Genomic DNA, 15,961 nt, shown 5'->3' on the forward strand with positions numbered 1-15,961 from the left:
CCTTGTAGAATGGGCTCGAAGCCCATCTGGTGGGTCTTTTCCCGCCAATATGTAGTATTTAATTATGGCCAAATTGATACAGCGGGATATGGTCTGTTTTGTCACTGATAAACCCAGTTTATGACCAGTATAAGCCACAAACAGTTGGTCATCTTGTCGTAATTTAGACATCCTTGAGATGTAAAACCTAAGAGCCCTCTTGGGATCTAGTCTATGCAGTCTCTCCTCTTCCTTGCCCAAATGAGGAGGAGGATAAAATGTTGGTAGTATTATTTTTTGTGACAAATGGAAGTCCGAAACTACCTTTGGTAAAAAGGAAGGTTTAACCTTAAGGACTACCTTATCCTTATAAAAAACAGTATATGGTGATTTGCATGAGAGAGCCTGAAGTTCACTAACCCTGCGGGCTGATGATAGGGCCACAAGAAGGACAGTTTTTAGTGTTAGAAGCCTCAATGGACAGGAGTGCAGAGGCTCAAAAGGTATGCAAGTCAAACATATTAGTACTAAATTTAAATTCCAAGTTGGGACATGAAAAGGTACTGGAGGGTATACGTTAGTAAGCCCTTTTAAGAATTGAATGATTATTGGTATTTTGAAATATGAAACCTCTTCCGAGGTGCGCTTGAAAATGGACAGCGCAGCAAGGTATCCTTTTATTGTTCCTATCTGGAGCCCCAGATTGGCTAGATGTAATAGAAAAGAGAGCACTACTGGTGTGCCACATTGAAAAGGGTCCACATCCTTATCTTTGCACCAGTTACTAAACCTGTTCCAGCGACATCTGTACAAAGATTTTGTTGCTGGCCTTCTGGCCGAAAGCAAGACTTCCATTACGTCATCCGGAAGATCCCAATCCTTGTATCCATACCTCTCAGAAACCATGCGTGAAGGTTGAGTGTCTTGACCTCTGGATGGAGAACCCGACCTTCCTCTTGCGAGAGAAGATCCTCTCTTTGTGGAAGACATATTGGAGAGCAGATGGACATGTCTAGAAGGTCCGGTACCACGTCCTCCTGGCCCAATCTGGAGCAATTAGGATCATGGTTTTCCTGAGCTTTCTCAACCTCCTGATTACTTGAGGAATCACGGGGAATGGGGGAAACGCGTACAGCAGGGGAAACTTCCACTCCACTACGAATGCGTCTCCCATAGCTCCTCTTTGAGGAAATTCCCTTGAGCAGTACTGATCGCACTTCCTGTTGATCGCGGTGGCGAACATATCCACTTGAGGGGTTCCCCAAAGGGTGAAGATCTCCAGAAGGACTTCCTGAGCCAGCTCCCACTCGTGAGAGACCGTGCTCTGCCTGCTCAGAGCGTCTGCCGCCGTGTTCTTCTCTACGGCTAGGTGAATTGCTGATGGAGAGATTCCTTCTCGTATTGCCTAGAACCATAGCTGCATTGCCTCTCTGCACAGTGGTAGTGTCCCTACTCCTCCTCTTTTGTTGAGGTAGTACATGGCCACCGCGTTGTCCGTCATTATCCGGACATTCTTTCCCTGTACAGAGGGCAGCAAGGCCTTCAGCGCTAGTCTGAATGCCCTCAGCTCCAAAAGGTTGATGTGAAGTTTGGACTTCGATTGAGACCAACGACCGCTGATTGTCAGATCGTTGGTGTGTGCTCCCCACCCCGTGAGTGAGGCGTCCGTCACTACTGTTATCTCCGGCCATGGTTGCCAAAAAAGATTCTCCCTTGAGAATGTTGTCGTTGCAAGCCCACCATAGAAGATCCTGAGCAACTGCGCTCGGGACTTGCAGAAGATCCGACATATTCCCTGAGAACTGGGACCACTGAGTTCTGAGTGCCCATTGAAGGGATCTCATTCTCAACCTGGCCTCTGGTACTAGGAAAATGCAGGATGCCATGAGGCCGAGCAACCTGAGAAAATCGAAGGCAGGTAGACGTTGGACATTCTGGAACTTCGTTACCATCTGCTGGATGTGGAGAGCTCTCACTTCGGGAGGCGAGGCTTTTCCTGAGGAAGTATCCAAGCATGCTCTGATAAACTGAAGCTTTTGGGATGGTATCATATGGGACTTCTTGAAATTGAGGGAGAAGCCCAATTTTTGGAGGAAGTGGCAAGTGATCGAAAGATGTTCCTGAGCTTGTTTTGGAGAACTTGCTCTGATCAACCAGTCGTCCAGGTAGGGGTAGATGTGACTACCCCCTCTCCTGAGACTCGCTGCCACAACTGCCAACAGTTTGGTGAAAACCCTTGGGGCGGAGGTCAACCCGAATGGTAGAACCCAAAACTGATAATGAGAGTTGTCAATCGCGAACCTCAGGTACTTTCTGTGCTTTGGATGGATTGGCACATGAAAGTAAGCATCCTGAAGGTCCAATGATATTAACCAATCTTGGAGTTGGAGAGCCTGAAGGATCTGAGAAAGAGTGGCCATCTTGAACTTGTCCTTCCTGAGGAACTTGTTCAAGTTTCTTAAGTCCAAGATGGGTCTCAGTCCTCCGTCCTTTTTTGGGATGAGAAAATATGGGGAGTACAGACCCCTGTTCCTCTCCGCTACAGGTACCTGTTCTATGTCACCTTTCTCTAGCAGGGTTAAAATTTCCTGCAACAGGAGCGGGTCTGGAGTTTTTACGGAGTTGGCTCCGGGTGTATGATTCTGAGGCCTTTTTTGGAAGGGGAGACAGTAACCTTGAGCTACAGTTTCCAGTGCCCAAGCATCTGAGGTAATGCCCCGCTATTCCTTCAGATGCCGAAAGATCCTGCCTCCCACTGGTATTTTGTGTAACAAGGTCTCAGAGGGATTTGGAGGCGGCTGCAGGAGTGGCTGAGGGTACAGATGCCGCTCCTGAGTCTGATTTTGCACCTCTTCCTCGTGCTCCACGAGGGAAGTTTCTTTTGCCCCTTTGAGAAGCCTGTCCTCTTCCTCTACCAAATGAGGAGTAGTAACGAAAAGAACGACCCATCCAGGAAGATGAGTCGGAATAGGGTTTTAGAGGCTGGCGCATGGAGGCACTAAGCTATTTAGCTGCCACTTTCGGGGTCTGAAGTTTTTGTAGGCTTTCATCAGCCTTACTGCCAAACAGCCTCGAGCCATCAAAGGGCATGTTGAGGAGGCTGGCTTGCACATCTGGTGCAAACCCCGACTTCCTCAACCATGCAAATCTGGGTAGCACAATGCTTGCAGCCATGGATCTGCTGATACTGTCAGCAGTATCCAGTCCAGACTGGAGACATTCCCCCATTGCCTCCTTCCCGTCTTTGACTATATTCAGGAAGCCTTCCCTTTCCTCGCCTTCTGGAATATGCTCAGCCGCCGCCGAAATACAGTCCCACAGGGTATGGGTAAACCTGGCCAGGGTACAGGTGACATTTTTCGATTTAAGAGCCATACTGCCTGAAGTGAAAACTTTACGTGCCCAGGCATCACCTTTTTTATCCTCTCTATCGGGAGGGATAGTGGGATATGCAGTTTGCTTTGATGTGGATGCTGCCTGAATAACTAGACTTTCTGGAATCGGATGCCTGTTTAAGTATTCAGGATCCGTACCAGCTGGTCTGTATTTCTTGGGGAAATTACTATCTGCAGCAGCAATGCTCTCAGGCGTTTCCCAGTTTTTCTCCACCCTCCTCTGAAGAGCCCTGTGAAAGGGGAGAACTGGATCTTTTGAGGACCTCTGACAATTATATCCATCATGTCATCTTGTTCAAAAACGGGTGAAGTGTTACCCCAACCCATGTACTCAATTACTCTGGTCATAAGACTCCTGTACCCTGAGTCTGCATGTTCTGCAGGATCAGGTCTGGCAAACTCTAATTCTGGGGAGGTGTCAATTCCACTGGCAGAATGTAGAGTGTCACTCAGGTCTCTCCTTTTGGACTCTTGATCAATGAGTTCCAAAGGGAGTGACTTCCTCTTCCTCTGAGCCAGATTCTTCATAAATTGAGGACATGGATTTAAAAAAGTCTGACCTGGGCAACGGAGTAAATCTTCTTTCTTCCTCTACCATACGTGTCGAAGGAATGGAAAAATCCATCGAAGTTGTCGAAGGAATCTTTGATGACTTCGAAGATGCCTTCGATACAGGCGTCGAGGTTATTTTTGGTTTCGATGCCGAAACGGTTAACGCCGATGGCGTCGATGAAGTCGTCGAAGCCTTCGACGACTTATTTTTTTTACATGGCACCGAAGAGGTGCTCGACTCTCGAAGAGTCCTTGACGACTTGTCGTCGACTCAAGTTTTTCACGTATTCTCGACACTACCGGTTTTTACCAAGGTAGTCTTAGACTTCCCTTTGTCGTCCAATGGAGCGACCTTAGGGGTATGGCTCTTCCGAGGTTCATTTGAGGGGGTCGGGCTGCATTCTCGAATACCTCCATTATCTTTTTACGAAATTTTTCCCATTTTCTGGGAGAATCCGATTTTGTCGGACATTGAATTTCTTCGGTCGACTCGGAAGATGATGATGAGGGAGATCTAAGTCTCCTCTTCATTTTTTTGGACGAGGAAGAAGAGTGTCTCGATCTACTCCTAGATCGAGATCTCTTTGAATGCCTATGGCGATCCGATTCCTTCGAATCAGTTGCTTTCTTATGTTTTTTGGACGTAGCCTTCCGAGAGGCTTCCCTCCCCACGGACAGTTTACCTCTCCTCTCACGAAGAGCTTTCTAGGTCATGGATTGGCAGGAACCACAGTCGTCGGTCCGGTGACTCGAACCGAGACACCAGAGACAAATCCGGTGAGGATCTGTGATCGACATTTTTGATCCACAATCTACGCACTTCTTGAACCCAGTCTTGGGTGTCGAAGGAGTCGAAGAAGACGACATTTTCTTCACAGAAAATCTCAAGTGCGCCGTTCTCGATAGCGAAGCGATCGGAAAAACGGAATTGAAGCAATGGGCGCGGCTCAAGCTATTTATACCATCGGTGACGTCGACAGAGTACGGAGTCCGTTGAGGAACAATCGACGCCACGACCTTGAGCAAAGCGCCCTCTGCCGAGAAAAATGTTTTCCGAAGCAGCGTAGCTGGAGATAACGATTTATCATAAGATGAGGAATACGTGGGAGGACACAATCCATTCGAAATTAATTTTCTTCAAAATAGACTTTACAGGAACTATTAAATAAAAACATACTTGCATCATAAAGAAGCATGTTCATCTACACAAACAAGCCTATCAGTAACACAAGCTCTCATTTAGCAATTCATATAGTTTCTGAATAAACTGTACACGTGCTATTAGTAAAGTTTTTTGATGACTACATTTTTCAAACATTTCTTTTTTAGCACAATAAACAAATCTAGAAAATAAATCCATGGTGCGTTGGTTAGTTCATGTACACCATACAGGCAAACATCAGAGTCTCAAGTTCATTGGGATTCTTGAATAATCTACAAATGCGATCATCTATAGGGATGTTTCTGTACAGCATAAATGCTTGTCAATACAGGTTATTTTGAGAAACGCTTAGTAATGTGGTAAGTCATTCCATTTAACATTTAAAGCTGCACATTTTAAAATGTTGTACTCCATAATCAGCTCTTTAGTCTGAATCCAGTCAAGATAACAATTTGCTTTTACCTCCTTCCGCATTATAAATTATAGTTTCATTCCTACATTTCAATTTAGAAACATATGTTCACACTCATTAGTGAAATGAGTTATGCCCTTTACTGATTTATTACAGAAAAGAAACAGCATTATTATCAATATGGGATGATCTAAAAATCAACGCAGACTCCAACATCAAACCAGCACTAATTCTGCTTGATCTAACAGCAGCTTTCAACGCAGTCCACCACAAAAGACTCGAATATATAGGAATCGGCAACACAGCGTTACTTTGGATACGATCCTTCATGGAAGAAAGAACGGAAACAACATGGCTAACCAATCATGATCACACCCAATGACCCCTTAAACCAACACCACGTTTCATGGCATACTGAAATGGGAAAAAACGACCGAAACCATCCAAAGTGGTTAAAAATCTCTAATAATGGACGATTTAACACTCGAACTGCAAGTCAACGCAGTAGTAAAGTGTTAAGAAGTGCTTCTTCCACCTATACACAATCAAGCGGATACTTACCTTTTTCACCTTCCTCACTGTCATTTCTCTTGTCATGTCAAGAATATACTATGGCCACAGCATCCGTCTTGGAATGCCAGACTACCTTACCATAAAACCTTCAATGAATAAAGAACAGCAGCAAGACTACTCCTTACACTCACTTAGAGGGAAGGCATCACACCAGTACTGAGAACCCTACATTGGCAAAGAGGCAGAATTCATGAAGGGAAAAAAATGTCCATCTACAAACCAAACCAAACACTAAGGTCGAGCAACGTCATTCGCCTCGAAACTACACAATACCCAAAGGGGACATTTCATGGAACAGCGTTCTCCTGCATCGTGGCACAATTTTGGAACATGCTTCCAAAGGACACACGAACAGCAGTAGATCACCTAAACTTCAGAAAATTACTATAAACATGGATCTTTAACTCACCAAGCTAAACAGGAAACATAATGGAAGGTAAACTGCTAACACATCATAATAGAAATACCAAAATCAACCAAAACCTGATGAACCAAAACATGGCTACACAACGAAATAAAGCATTCCACTGCAAATTACCATAGAATAATATGAACTTGACAGATCAACATAACCATGACACAAAAGGACACTAAACCTACTAAAAACTCTCCAATATCCTGCATACTCACCGTCAAACACTGAACAAAACATGCTCATACCTCTACTTTAGGAAAACCCTAAAATGACTAAAAACTGCACACACTCTGCAACACCCAACAGGAAACTAAACCAATTACAAATATATCACCCCACACACACTCATACACCAAACACCTCTTAACCTCTACCAATTTAAAACAAACTAGCATACAGTGGCTGTTTTTCCAAACTGAAGCTACCAACAGCACATAAAACCTCCTTGCACTATTCCCTTTCAATTGCACTAACTGTGCACTCCAAGCCCTCCTTCCTTTTCAGATCTGCCAGAGCGCCAGGAGACCATGTGACAATGGCACCAGTGCGCAGTATAAATCACAATAACATAACATAAAACATGTAAATCTTCTAAAAAGTTCTAATTTCATCAATATCACCCGTGACTTGAGAGGTCAGGGCTAATTCATAGAGCAATATAACATTGGATACTGAAGCAGTTAAATTCAGTGATTGTTTCCATATATAACCTTCCAGCCGATCTAACGATTCACGATTCCTTCGAACCTAGGAATACGTGGGAGGAACATCCAGTCGAAAGAATGTTACCAGTTGGTAAGTAACTTGATCTTCGAATGGATTGTGTCCCCCCACATATTCCTCATCCTTGATAGTCTCCCAAAGCAGTGGCAATTTGGAGGAGGGAGTACTATTTACTTTTACCATGAATGGAATGAAGGACTGCCTTAGCAAAAAGGCCTTCTTGAGATGAGGAGGAGTCTAAGCAGTAGTGCTTAACAAAGGTATGCATTGACGCCCAAGTTGCAGCTGAGTAAATGTCAATCACCGGGATACCCTTTTGAAGAGCCGCGGAAGTAGCCAAAGCCCTCATGGAATGGGCTCGAAGCCCTTCCGGCGGGTCTTTTCCAGCAAGTCTGTGACACTCTCCAATAGCCAGTGTAATCCATCGGGAAATAGTTTGTTTAGTCACCGTTAGACCTAATTTAGGACCGGTATAACCTACACAAAGCTGGTCATCAAGGCAAAATTTTGCCATTTACGTAATGTAAAAACTCAGAGCCTTTTTTAGGTCTAGTCTATGCAATCTCTCTTCCTCTTTGCCCAAATGAGGAGGAGGGTAGAAAGTTGGCATTGCTATTTTTTGTGACAAATGAAAATCAGAAACTACTTTCGGCAAGAAAGATGGTTTAACTCTCAGGACTACGTTAGCCTTATGAAAGGTAGTATAAGGAGGTTGGCATGAAAGAGCCTGCAACTCACTTACCTTGCAGGCTGATGTTAGTGCTACAAGAAGAGCAGTTTTCAGTGTTAATAGCCTCAATGGGCAGGTATGTACGGGCTCGAAGGGTATACATGTTAGAAACCTTAACACAAGGTTTAAATCCCAAGCCAGGACATGAAATGGTACTGGAGGGTACACGTTAGTGAGTCCCTTCATAAACTGGACAATTAACAGTATTTTGAAATAGGAAACCTCCTCAGAGGAGCGCTTAAAGATGGAAAGTGCCGCCAGGTATCCCGTAATTGTACCAATCTGGTGCCCCATAGGTGTGCCACATAAAAATGGATCCACATTCTTATCCCTGCACCAGTTACTGAACATATTCCAACGACACCGGTACAAGGATTTTGTTGCTGGCTTTCTGGCTGAAAGCAAAATCTCCATTACGTCGTCCAGGAGGACCCAATCCTTATATCTCAGCCTCTCAGAAACCATGCATGAAGGCTGAGTGTCTTGACCTCTGGAAGGAGAATCTGACCTTCCTCTTGCGAGAGAAGATCCTCTCTTTGTGGAAGACGTAGTGGAGGGCAGATGGACATGTCCAGAAGGTCCAGGCACCACGTCCTCCTGGCCCAATCCAGAGCAATTAGGACCATGGTCTTCTCGAACTTTCTCAACCTCCTGATTACATGAGGAATCACAGGGACTGGAGGAAACTCGTACAGAAGTGGAAATGCCCAGTCCACCATGAACGTGTCTCCTAGAGCTCCTCTCGGGGGAAATTTCCTTGAGCAGTACTAATCGAACTTCCGGTTGGCAGCGGTCGCAAACAGATCCACTTGAAGGGGTTCCCCAAAGGGTGAAGATCTCCTGAAGGACTTCCTGAGCTAGCTCCCACTCGTTGGAGACTGTGCTCTGCCTGCTCAGAGCATCTGCCGCCGTGTTCTGCTCTCCGGCTAGGTGAACTGCCGACAGAGGGATTCCTTCTTGAATTGCCCAGAAACAGAGCTGCATTGCCTCTCTGCACAGTGGTAGTGGCCCTACGCCTCCTCTCTTGTTGAGGTAGTACATGGCCACTGTGTTGTCCGTCAATATCAGGACATTCTTTCTCCATACAGAGAGCAGAAAGGCCTTCAACACTAGTCTGATTGCCTTCAGCTCCAAAAGGTTGATGTGTAGTTTGCACTCCGATGGAGACCAACGACCGCTAATTGTTAATCATCTGGTGTGGGCTCCCCACCCTGTTAGTGAGGCGTCCATCACTACCGTTGTCTCCGGCCATGGTTGCAAAAATGATTGTCCCTTGAGAATGCTGTCTTTGAAAATCCATCACATTAGATCTTGGGCCACTCTGATCGGAACTTGCAGAAGATCTGACATGTTCCCTGAAAGTTAGGACCATTGGGTTCTGAGGGGCAATTGAAGGGATCTCATTCTCAATCTGGCCTCTGGCAGCAGGAAAATGCAGGATGCCATGAGGCCAAGCAACCTCAAAAAGTCAAAGGCCGGAAGATGCTGGGCATTCTGAAACTTTGTTACTATCTACTGAATGTGTTGAGCTCTCACTTTGGGGGGCGAGGCTATCCCCGAAGAAGTATCCAAGACCGCTCCAATGATCTGGAGTCTTTGGAATGGTGTCATATAAGACTTCTTGTAAGTGAGTGAGAAGCCCAGTCTGTGTAGGGAGTGGCAGGTGACATTGAGATGTTCCTGGGCTTGCTCGGGTGAACGAGCCCTGATCAGCCAATTGTCCAGCTAGGGGTAGACGTGAATCCCCCCTCTCCTGAGACTCGCTGCCACTACCGCCATCAGTTTGGTGAAAACCCTTGGGGTGGAGGATAGCCCGAATGGCAAAACTCGAAACTAACAATGAGAACCGCCAACTGCGAACCTCAGGTATTTGCTGTGCTTGAGATGGATTGGCACATGAAAGTAAGCATCCTGAAGGTCCAATGATACCAACCAATCTTGGAGTTGGAGAGCCCAACTAGCCATCACCTTCATCTGGAGGGTCTTGTGAAAAGGTAAGACTGGGTCTTTTTGGGTGCCTTGGTGCAGGATGTCCGTCATGTCATCTTGTTCGAAAGTTGGCGAAGCCCTACTCCAGCCCATGTACTCAGTGACCCTGTTCATCAGATTTCTATATTCTGAATCAGCACGGTCTGATGGGTCAGGTTTACCAAACTCCAACTCTGGGGATGTATCAAGACCGCTGGCAGAGTGGAGGGAGTCACAGAGATCATTCATTTTAGACTCAGGATCAATTAGCTCTTCAGGCACTTCCCTAGTGTCAAACATCACTCCTAATGGAGAAACATCCTCATCTGAAGCACTAGCCTCCTCATAAATGGAGGACATTGACTTAAAAAAATATTTTTTCGGTACAGGTTTAAATATTTTTTTTGCAGCCTTAAATGCTTCGATGGAACCGAAGACACAGTCGACGGCGTCAAAGGCGTCTTCGAGAAATTTCTCGATTTGGGAATCGAAGTAAATGGTGTTGATGGTGTTGACAAAATCGTCGATGGATTCGACGCTTTTTGTTTCTTTGCCGTATCAGAGGCGGAGGCGACTCACGTGTCGATGCATTCTACACCTTTTTGTCTGGTCAAGCATGTCAAGCCTTCAATTTACTACTCATCTTGGCCGAAGTAGTTTGACCTTCCTGCGTCATCCAACGGAGCGACCAGGGTCTGTCTCTTGCAACACTCTTTTGAGGGGGTTGAGGCCACGTTCTCAAAGATCTGCATCATCTCTTGCCTAAAGGCATTCCATTTACTGGGAGAATCTGACCTAGTTGGACATCGTATAACCTCAGGAAAGGTATCCGATGACGAAGAGGGAGACATGTGGCGTCTCTTTTTCACCTTTTTGGAAGAAGATGATGAGGATTGTCAAGACTCAGCAGACTTTTTATATTTCTTCGAAGAAACCTTCGAAGCTTCCCTCCCCACCGCTAATTTACCTTTGCGTTCCCAGAGAGCTTGCTCAGTCATAGACTGACAGGACCCACATGTCCTCCTTCCTGCCAGCAGTTTGTTGTCAGTCACACCCGAATTTGCATTTCTATTCAGCCCAAGGCCTCCTTTGTCTGCACTCAGAGCAACAGGCCAGGGTGCACCTCCTAGTTCCCTTTAACAGCCTGTCAATCTCTTAGCCAAGGGCAGGGGGAAGTCTCCTTTGTCCAGGGAGAAGGTGTGGAATATGTTTGAACACAGTGTGGGAAACTTTAACTCTTAACCCAATGTCTAAAAATTATCTTTTCTTATAATATAACTCACAATTTTAACACATACATTAAACAATTTCTTCCTTCAAGCCTTTTCAGAATATAGTTTTAAATTGTATCCACATTTTAGGCTTCTGATAGCAAGTCTTTCTTTGGCATAGTTTGAGTTCCATGTTCAACTTTACCCAAAATGGTTTTAAAACGCCGGCTTCTGATAGAGGCGAGTAACGTTATTACACCCATTTTTGACAGCTTTCTTCCAGCAAGCAATCCTCAAAAGTATACTTTGTTCAGATATAGATACACTTCTGTGGACCTTATATTTATGTAGATTCTTGCAGGAGAATGATGTTGACCACCCAACAAGGAGGTTGGATCTTTTTGGGTGGTTTGTAAGCCATGATTTCTACAAATATGACACCAAATAAAAACAGATTTTTTTTAAACCAGCTCTGTTTCTTTTGCAATGATTTTTCTCTGTGAGCAGCCAAATTATGGGTTTTGGCAGTGGTCTCCTTTGTTACCACTGACATATGCAAAAGTAGATGGTGGCCTTATTTTTCAGGTTTTCACTGCGCACTTTCTGGTGATTTCTGGCGAGCAGCATGCTTTCCGGTGGCCATTATGATGTTTCTGCTGCCAGCAATGCACAGTGATGTTGCTGGGCTTGGATTAGTGGGTTAAGACATCCCACAGTTCTTGATTGCAGGCAAAAAAAAGACCACTAAGGCTGAGCCCCACCCCACGCAGCTCACCAGTTCACGCAGGGGCTGAAAGTCCCACTGAAAGTCCCCCTGTCACCATCCGGAAGAGGGAAGTCGTGGGTGAAGAAAGCAGGTAAGTGTGATGCATGTATGTGTGTGTGCATGTGTGTTTGTTTGGGGTTGGGGAGTGCAATAATTGTAGTGGAGTTTGAAACTCCCAGATGAAAAGAGAATCCTGCCAGCACAGGAAAAGGTGGAGTGGGGGCTGTGTAGGACAGCAATTCAAGGAGGGTTTGGGGTATAACACCCCAAAATCGGTATTTCACACACATTGAAAGTGTTCCAAATCAGCAAAAAAAAGCTGACTTTTGTGGATGCAGCCCTAAACAAGAGGGTTTTAGACATAGAACCTTTTACAACATATGGGGTGTATCCCACCTGGCAGGCCCACGGATTTCTGGAATGGGTGCATGCTTTTGGAAAACTGCAGATGCTGCCTTAGATCTGGTATAAGTGAAACATGACAGTGCTATTGTCTGTGCTGTGGATAAATCTGAACCACTTTAGTTCTTAGAACAGGGAGAGAATCCTTCATAGTTAAAAAGGTTGCATTTAGGTGCTCCTTCCGTTGTGACAACCAAAGTCAGCGAGTCATATAATGGGCTCCCCAAGTTTAAGCTAGCTTTGGGACCCTCTCAACCAAGGTTTGCATGAATGGGGCCCTGACTTTCATGCACATAGTGAGGGGTAATCTGCAATGTTGCCCTATATACCTGTTCTTTGCGTTCTCAATTAAGTAATTCGCCCGAAGAATTAGGAAGATGGAAGATGTCTGGGTGGGGGTGGGGTCCAGGGAAGATCACTGTTCATAAGATGTCTCTATATGCAGACAGTGTCCTCTTTAGCTTGTCAGACATCTCGAGCATGCTGCCCACACTTATGTCAGAATTGAGAGATTTTGAGGGAATCTCATGATTCATAGTGCAGTACCCAAAATCTGTTGGATTGAGTATTTCCTTGACCCCTGACATACTAAGAGAAATAGAAAATAAGCTCCTAGTTCAGTGGTACTCTGAGGCCTTAGACTTGTGGGTGTCAAAATAACACCCTCTACAGGGATCTCTTTTAATCTAGCATTGCGCCTTTGTTTAAAGAATTGGCGTGGGATGTGGAGAGATAGCCTTCCCAGGTGATTTCCTAGTTGCTGCATACTGCAACAGTTAATATGAATCAGATTTTCAGCTTGATTTATGTGTTCTAGGTCTTTCCTATTCGATATTCAGACGAAAACCATACGCTTACTCCAGCAGAAAATCTTAAGATGTATTTGCGCACGAGACACCTGACTAGAAGAACCTTGTTGGGGGAGCTTGGGAGTGCTGGATATCAGCAGGAAACTTTGGGAAACCCAAATTACGCCTCTGATCCATTAGGGAATGCATGAGTCTGCAACCCGTTGGGTGGAACAAGATGTCTTGGAGATTCCCTTGCATTCGCTCCCACATTTCATTCACCAGGCTAGTACAGCAGGTGGCATTTCCGGGAATAGGGCTGACAGCCTGTGGGCGAGCAAGATTGGTTCGGGCCCCATATTGCCAGTTTTACATAATCAAGGGTTTGTTTCCGGCATGCAGGGTCTTGGAGTTCAACTGTGGAGGAAGTGGGGGTAATAGCTCAAGCATCTCGGTCCACTGTACCTTTAAGGATTTCCCCTCACATTTGAGGCCTGCAAAAAGGTATTCAATTTAACAGAGAGGGAGGGATAGCATTACGCTCAGAGTAGCCATTCGTTATTAAACCCTCAGAGGAAGTCTGTTGGCACTCTTCATGCAACAGCCGTGGTACTGACCCTGGATAGCGGCCTCTCCAAAAGTCAAATCTCACGTATATACAAATAATTGGATAAAACAGACCTAATCAAAAAACTCTGATATATGTAAAAATGGGCGGAGGAATTGGGAATAGAGATCAACCCGGAGTCCTGGCCCAAAGTATGGACCGGAGCACATCAAACATTGCAAAGTTGTACAAATAGGTAGTGGGCCTGCAAGGTACGTTTTCGCTGGTATCTCCCTCCCTCACGCAGTCACAACACTGCACCCACCATTGTGCTGGATGGAGTGCGGGGAGGAGGGCAACCTGTTCCAGATGTGGTGACTATGCTTCAGGTCCAAGATATTTTGGAAGGAGATCCTGAGCAAAATAATGGACATTACCGGGATGTACTTACCCATGGCCCCATTGGTAGTGGTTTTGAGGGATGCAGTCGAGGGAGGCCTACCCAATGTCTGGAAGAACTTCAAACCTGATAACACACCTACTAACAGCTGCCAAATTAACCCTAGCCAAATGCATGAAGGGGCAGGGGCTACAGATCACTATTTGATGGAGCACGATATTGGAAACTCTGGCATTGGAATAAATATGAGCTCTTACTTGTAAATCTTTTCAAAAATATATACAGACATTGTCCCATTTTCTCGAATTTTTTAAAGACCACTCAGAACACAAGTTCAGGCCATCTCTATATGCCTGCCTTTCCTTTCCTGGAATTTATACTCTGCTAATGATCATCATGTATAATTCTTACTTCTGATTAATGCCTATTTCACCTTTATGATTGGGATCACTGGCGGTTTAGTAGTAGTGTGGCACCGAGTAGGCAGTTTAGCCACTACTCATTCCTTTACTCATGCAGAACAGTGATCATTTTACCACAACCTTCCTACAATGCTGCTGGAATTTCCTTGGGCTTCACTTGAAGACTCAAAATTGGAGCTTGGACTGTGCAGCAAAGTCCCTGTAAGTTATATTATTATTATTAGGGTATTTACTGAGCACAGAACTAGCTTCAGGAGGCAACAGAGTGCTTTACAGTCAAAGAGGGAAGAATAAGGTAAGGGAGCAGAGAAACAAAGGAGCGGGATCTGCAAGTATTGTGTGAATGTCAAAACTGTCCTGAGACTGATTGTTTTAGGGTTTCTTCTATCTAGCATAATTTCCCAATAGACGATTGAAGTCTTGGGCACTTTCTCTCATTCTCCATGAGACACATTTCCTGGTAGAGCACACTGTAGACCTTCCTTTTGTAGTGGTTGTCGGCATTTTGGCACAGAATGGCTGCCCAAGAAGAGACTCAGAGCTCTGAGGGGGTGGACCAGGATTTGTATCAGGTATCTGTTGGCTTCTATTGGCCCCCAGAGTTCCCAATCAGCCCTCAAAGTTTGCTCCACAGGGGTCGAGCTCACAAAGGAAAAAATCTGAATTTGGCCATACAAGTTTCTGCTCACACAACATATACTTTCAGGGGATGTGCAATCTACTTGCACCTTGCAGACCCTGCAATGTCACAGCTTCTAGCTCATCCTACTAACCATAGCCAATGCTGTATTTGGCCCGCAAGAGGTAATTCTACCAGCCACCAATATCATACTGTGACAAGTCTCGGACCAGAAAGACACTCTGCCCCTTCTCAAATATCATGCATGATCCACAACCTGGATGCCACTTGCCGTCTACCGCACCAACAGCACCTTGAATGATGCTGGAAGCGGTACCAGTCAGTCACTCACTGTACGTTGTTGTACCCATCGCCAGAAATTGAACTAATAGGGTTGGGCTGGTGGCTGTTATTTACTGCCAGTGGCTGTCAGTAGATGCCAAAACCATGCCATGGATGTGAGTGGCACCACCTGGAACCGCGCAAGCATGATTTTAAGTTTTTCAATGTAACAGTCCAGCAGTTGGACAGTTAAAAGATAACGATTCTGCAGAAGAGGTAGTATCCATGATCCTGTATTAATACCAAAACAATGAGGTGATCCAATTTTGAAACTATTTTGTTGAGAAAAGTAACAACACCTGATCGTGGTCTTACCCATGCCTCACAATCATCATTTCATATGTTTGTATGATTTTATTTAGGAAGACCTTCACCGGCTGGACATTATGCTTCGCGCAGCACTCGTGAGCATCTTCCAGGAAAACCTTGAATGAAAAAAAAGCAAACAAACATTCAAAGGAATGTACACATCTTAAAAAAAGGGTAGAGGCTTAGGAAAATAAATGCTACACACTTATTGATATGCAGCTGTCTGTTCTGAGTGCACCAGGTAGC

The 15,961-nt window shown here is 45.1% G+C and overlaps 1 protein-coding gene across 1 annotated transcript in view; it reads right to left on the reverse strand.

Moving 5' to 3' along the window:
• DNAH12 (dynein axonemal heavy chain 12) overlaps positions 1-15,961 on the reverse strand; it is a 3,791,933-nt gene that overhangs the window by 2,363,587 nt on the left and 1,412,385 nt on the right. Inside the window, exon 30 of the mRNA XM_069643677.1 lies at positions 15,722-15,831. Coding sequence (XP_069499778.1) covers positions 15,722-15,831 — 110 coding nt within the window. The remainder of the gene's footprint in view (positions 1-15,721; positions 15,832-15,961) is intronic.

This window comes from Ambystoma mexicanum, chromosome 2p (assembly GCF_040938575.1).
Source record: "Ambystoma mexicanum isolate Mex_15411 chromosome 2p, UKY_AmexF1_1, whole genome shotgun sequence".
Classification (NCBI taxonomy): domain Eukaryota; kingdom Metazoa; phylum Chordata; class Amphibia; order Caudata; family Ambystomatidae; genus Ambystoma; species Ambystoma mexicanum.